This window comes from Phoenix dactylifera, chromosome 1, assembly GCF_009389715.1.
Source record: "Phoenix dactylifera cultivar Barhee BC4 chromosome 1, palm_55x_up_171113_PBpolish2nd_filt_p, whole genome shotgun sequence".
Lineage (NCBI taxonomy): Eukaryota > Viridiplantae > Streptophyta > Magnoliopsida > Arecales > Arecaceae > Phoenix > Phoenix dactylifera.
The window spans coordinates 32437459-32443507 of NC_052392.1; the positions used below are offsets into that span (position 1 = coordinate 32437459).

General features: G+C 36.2%; 1 protein-coding gene across 1 annotated transcript; it reads left to right on the forward strand.

Moving 5' to 3' along the window:
* The first annotated feature begins 867 nt into the window (after positions 1 to 867).
* LOC103706566 (DNA-3-methyladenine glycosylase) lies at positions 868 to 2925 on the forward strand. The gene is made up of 5 exons (XM_008790708.4): positions 868 to 1365; positions 1670 to 1727; positions 1858 to 1941; positions 2022 to 2163; positions 2459 to 2925. The coding sequence occupies exons 1-5, from the start codon at positions 918 to 920 to the stop codon at positions 2747 to 2749; spliced, it is 1023 nt and encodes a 340-aa protein (XP_008788930.1). The 5' UTR covers positions 868 to 917; the 3' UTR covers positions 2750 to 2925.
* The last annotated feature ends 3124 nt before the right edge of the window (positions 2926 to 6049 follow it).

The following is a 6049-nucleotide window of genomic DNA, read 5'->3' on the forward strand; positions in this document are numbered from 1 at the left end:
TAGGACTTAAGCTTGGAAATGGACCCAGCAACATTTACTGAGATATACTCCCCAACCAAAATATATTCACGTTTTGTTTATGATTTTTTTTTCCCAAGTCCTTCGCAATTTTAAATGAACTTGGCCGGATCAATTTTGTTATGCTCCATGCAAAATTAATCCCAGAAGCCCAAGGGAATGCACATTAATTTCCAGAAAGGTAAAGAACTTAAAAAAAATGTACTACTGTTTCTTCCCGCATGCTTGTTTTACTAGACACCCAGTTGTATTTTTTCTATCATCTAGTTTTTTTTTTTTTTGAAAAAAAAAAAGCATAGAAGTAAGAAAAAAAATAGATATGTAAAGTTCTTTGATAGATCCGGTGTCTCTATTAGAAAGTTTGCCGGGTCCCAAAGATACATGCCAAAGATTCATGAAACTTCACTGAAAAGATCTAATGCTACTCATGCCTCTAGATGCAGCTTCGGGCTTTTGTCTCACATTAAAACTTGTTGCATAATCCAATGTTGCAAATGTAGTGACTACCTTTCAGAATTGCTAAAAACAGTGATAGGTTACCACATTATTAAATTTTTAACAAAAAATTATTTATTAATCCATCATCAGAAAATGATCTTAGGATGTTCCTTGTCATCATTTTCTTTTTTTGTGACAATTAGCAGTGTTCATCGGTTCTTCAGCTATCAAAAATCGTTGAGTAATCATAGTTACATGCTAAATAAATTAGAGACTAGCCAACTTGCTCAAAGCCAGGGAAGCTTTCACTGATCTGCCATGAAATCCATATCCTACCAAACCAACTATGACATGGCACCAGAATCTGAAACCATTTATAAAACCCCCACCAGCACCTACAGATGTGAACAAAATCTTCTCATCTCCCTCCCATTCCAATTGCTTGCCTGCTCTCCTAAAGCATGCCTACCCCAAGTCTTGGAAGGCATGTTTTGGAGAGAAGCCCAAGCCCCAGACAAGTGGAGAGGAGGGTGCAAGGCAAGAGCTCGCTGTCCAAACACCTGCAGAGGGTGTACCCACTTAGCATTCACAGGAGCAGCTCAAGTCTTACACTCTCATCTCTCTCTCTTTCCCAGAATTCAAATGACTCCTCTCTTAACAGCTCTATCTCCAGTTGGGACCGGAAGATTCAGCTATCATTTCATGGGATGTTCAGCTCCTGGGAAAGGAGATTTATCTGTGCTGCTGGGAAAGGAAGGTTTGGAACTGGAGAGCTGGGAGGGTTTGGAAGTGGAGAGTTCGAGTCTTTTGCAAGCACTGAAGACTTAGCTGATGATGTTGTGAAGGAGCGGTTGGGATGTGGGGAGGCAGGAAACCTGAAGAGATGCAATTGGATTACCAAATCCACTGGTAACCTATTACTGTGCCTATATTTCAGTCACAACTATTATGTGATGAGTTTACTGAATGAAAATTTGAATCTGAAGCCAATAGCTTGTGTAACTCGATCCATTTATTGTTGATCTCACTCATCCATCAGGAATCTGCAATTAGTTTAAAGATGCTCCTCGATAAGCTAATTGACTAAGAATTACACATATTAATATCAGTGAGAAAACTTGTGCAACTCTAAGGAAGAGAGTCCATTTTATGTTTTAAGAATTAACATAAAAATGTGAACACTTATGAATCCATTTTTCATGTTTTACCGCAGATGAAGTTTACATAACTTTCCATGACGAATGTTGGGGTGTCCCTGTATACAATGACAAGTGAGCATTTTAATCTTTCTCCTAATACTAATATTAGTTTACCAACTATGTTTTTTTTATTGTTCAACTATGTTAGTTTAACAACTATGTTATAACTAAAAAAAGTAATGCTGGACATGATGTCTTGTAGCCGACTCTTTGAGCTGCTTGCGTTATCCGGCATGCTTATCGATCACAACTGGACCGAGATTCTCAAGAGAAGGGAGCAATACATGTCTCTTTCTTGTCTTAAGAACATTCTGAATGAAGCCTTAATTGAATCACTATTTATGATGATTAGTTTGGTTCTTGTAGTGAAGCCTTTGCCAAATTTGATCATAATGTTGTTGCCAAGATGGAAGAAAAAGACATCATGGAGATAAGTTCCAACAAGGAGCTCATGTTAGCAGAGTGCAGGGTGAGATGCATCATAGACAATGCGAGGTGCATAGAGAAGGCAAGTTATCGGATTTCAATAAATGAAGTATTCAGATGAAAACATTCTTGTATATTTCTATTTTGTTTTGGGAACAGAAAGTCCACAGGTTTAACAATTATAATCAAAATTACAAAAAACTATTAAGTTCTTGAAAGTTATGATAATAGAATTCTTATCTGGTCTGCCTTGGAATGCAAGCAAAGGTAAAGAAGAATATGTGCGTGTGTGTGTGTGAAGGAGCCCACAAAAACATAAGGTAAAGATGAAGGCCACTTTGATGATAATTTCATATTTTCTAACCAATTTTTTTCAGGTTGCTAAGGAATTTGGATCCTTCAGTGGCTATATATGGGGCCATGTGAACCACAAACCGATGATTAACAAATACAGGTATCCAAGAAGTGTCCCTTTTAGGACTCCAAAATCAGAAGCCATTAGCAAGGATTTGGTTCGAAGGGGGTTCCGCTTGGTTGGGCCGGTGATTGTCTATTCGTTCATGCAAGCAGCAGGGATGGCTATAGATCACCTTATTGATTGTTTTAGGTTTAACGAATGCGTGCGACTCGCAGAGCGATCATGGGGCATGACTACTATGGCTATGTAGCCCATGAAATTTTGGCTTAAACCTTTCTTTTGTGTATATTTAAGTGCTGGAAGTTGACAATTGAATGAGTGTTCAGAGTTCTGTAAACACATATGTTTGTATTTATTCGATAAATGATACACCCTAAATGTGATCTATTTCGATGCTTAATGTATCAATTAATTGAATGATGTTTACAAGCTAATATTGTCATGTTTTATAAGGTCCTAATGTATTTAGTAACTCTTTGAGCATCAATCACCTTTCTGCAGCTGTAACCAGTCCAAAGTAAGTGATTCGGACATAGCGAATGAGGGTTCCAACACCAAATTGTCGAGAGATCTCACATCAACCCAAATAAGGATCAAGCTTCAAATTTAAAACCCTATCGAACCACGTCCATAAAAATTCGGTTCCACTAATTTCTTGTAGCATAGCCTTCAATAATCAAGTAAAATTTTTAAAAATTTGGTTTTGGTCCTCCGATGAAAATGACTCCAAGTCTCCTCAAACTAAAATAAGAACATGGTATGGTAGATAGGCAGGCGAGTACTTTAGCCTGAGGCATGGATCTAATATGTCGCCAGCTAGGGCCTAGGCTGAGATGTTTCATTCTGAATGAGAGCAAGTTGGATTCAGTCTGGGAATCTCCACAGATCTCAACTTGGTCTAATTCAGATCCAGTGAGGAACAGAGTGCTTAGTATCTTGGAGCAAGATTTGAGCACATGCCTGAGCTTAGTCATTTAAGCCTTAGGTTGGGCCTTGGCTCTCATTCACATCCCTAGGTGTAAATAACAGTCTGAATTCTCATCCACTTCATCTCCAATTCTCTCTTAATTAGCAACAGACCGATAAAAACTAGATTGATTGTATCCAACCAATCCTGATAAAAAAAAGGGTTAGATTATCAATTGCATATCATAAATCTCTAGAAATGTTGAAGCTGCAATCATTTTCCCATGTGCGTTGGACATAATATCTTGCTTGCTTACTTCCATATTGGGTGAGCTGAATGCAAGATCGAGCTTATTCACATGATGAGCCTCTCTTTGGCAATTCTTTTGTTAAAAATTTCTATGTCAAGCCAATGATTTGAATCAAGTGAATATTTTGGAGAATCATCTTGATTTCTCTCCCTATTACTCCCTCTAAAGCTATGGGGTGAACAAAGAAGAACTCCAAGCTTGTTCCACGGCAACTTGAATACATCCTTAAGAAGTGGCTTGGTAAGAACATCAACTAAGAACTCAGTTTGGTTCGCACCGAGAATTTTTCTTACTAGAATTTTTTTTTTCTGAGAAGCTAATGCCTAAAAAACTGCTTTTTGTATATTTGGTTGACTACGGAAAAGTGGCATATTTTAGAGTGGCTTATGTTTGGTTGAGCATCTATTTTTCTAAAAAAGTTATGCAAAATATTTATTATGTCTTTAATAAAAAATTCTTACCTCATTCTAAAAACTTAAGGATGCTTCTGGAAAAAAAAATACCCCAATTTTCAGCCGGTGGGAATTGAACTTTTATATGTCCCACATGTTGAATATGAGAATTTTATTCTCATGAAAAAATTACTTTCTTATCTTTCTCTTTTGAAAACTCCAAGGAAATATGAGGCATTTCTCTATTTTTCCATGGATCACACTTTTTCCCCCTCCTCTTCCTGCGAACCGAATGAGTCCTAATTGATTTAAGGACTCGACATACTGAGTGATAAGTGATCCTTATGCCACATTTTTCTGTATAAATTAGTGATTATCCAATTCAACATGTTTCATTCTAGCATCAAAGGCTAGATTGACTGTCATGTACAAGGCATTGATATTATCATAGAGCAATTATGCTTGTCTATATAACATGTTGTCTATATACCATGTCTTCTAATGTTTTACAGATGAAAGATATCGCCAATTCAACTATTGCATGTGCCATGGACTGATACATAGCTTCAGCACTTGAACAAGCAATTGTATGTTATTTCTTTGATTCCCAATCTAATCTCAGAAACACATACTAACCTATGGTTGATCATCTAGTGATTGGAAAATTGGCGCAATCAGTATTAGAGAATGAATACAGATCAAGAGAATTGTTGTAAAACAAGTGGAGACCATGAGTGGAGTACCTCAAACATCATGAAGAATTCTTTTAAGCTCGTACATGTGACGGTGTTTTCTTTCTACAATACTATTTTGTTCTAGAGTTTTTGGATATGAAAGCTATCATAAAATCCTAAGAGCTGATCATATATATAAAAACTCCCTCTTATTAAATTCTTCTCCCCTATGATATTTGAAAATCTTAATGATAGCATGAAATTATGTTTTAACCATTTTTTAAAAGGATATGAACCAGGCAAGAAATTCAAATTTTTGTTTTAAAGGATAAAATCAAATGCAGTGAGCAAAATCATCAATAAGTGCCACATAATATTTGAAACCTTGCATAGAAGCAACTGGAGCAGCACCCAATAGATAACAATGAATTTTATTAAAAGAAGTAGATCTACTAGTTCACATCTTTCACGAATAGATCCTTCTTTATTCCAACTAGAAACAGTGGTGTAACTTGATTTAGTTAAGAAGTTTTTCTTTTATTTGCATACGCAAGCCTGTGCTGCTTTTGGTGCTGAAAGAGAATAGATTCCTCCATTTCTTGTTCTTGAAACTACTATCTTGTCCTATTATTTGCTCCTTGATCACAAGATCATTAGATGAGAACTCAAAAAATACAAGAACTTTCATCAGTAATTAGTTGTCCTATCGACAATAGATTTTTTTTTAACTTCAGAAACTAACAGAACATTTATGACTATGTACATTTTTTGCCTCCACTTGATATGATGGTGTCACCAGTATGAGTAATATTTGCATAATCTCTATTGCCAACAATTATTTTATCTGTTCCAGAATAAAGTCTCAAAGACTAATACCTACCTAGATTATTTGTCATGTAAGAGGTTGCACATATATTTAGAACCCATTCTAGATCTTGTGGATTTATAATGATCGTGGCTGCAAGTATTGAAGGAATTCTTTTGCTTGATAGGCATGATTAGAAAGATTCTAGTAGTTAAGAGCAGTATGACCATGTTTAGAGCAAATTTAGCATGTTACCATTTGGTTTCGATTTGTATTTCTAGGTTAAAAGCTTTGATCACAACCACCCTAACTTCCATGAAAAGAATCATCATCTTCAATAACATTCTCACCTTGAGAAGTGGTTCCCAAATGCTATCCTAGGGCTGCTTGTATAAATCCACATCCTTGAGAAGTGAACTTTGGATTCTTGCCTTTACCACGATTTCTACATCTACTTCTATG

What these genes read in the sequence shown, in the direction of transcription:
- LOC103706566 (XM_008790708.4), top strand. Translation starts at nt 918, where the DNA reads ATGCCTACCCCAAGTCTTGGAAGGCATGTTTTGGAGAGAAGCCCAAGC. An exon ending in TTGGATTACCAAATCCACTG is followed by an intron (nt 1,366 to 1,669) that starts GTAACCTATTAC and finishes GTTTTACCGCAG; the next exon opens with ATGAAGTTTACATAACTTTC. An exon ending in ATGCGAGGTGCATAGAGAAG is followed by an intron (nt 2,164 to 2,458) that starts GCAAGTTATCGG and finishes AATTTTTTTCAG; the next exon opens with GTTGCTAAGGAATTTGGATC.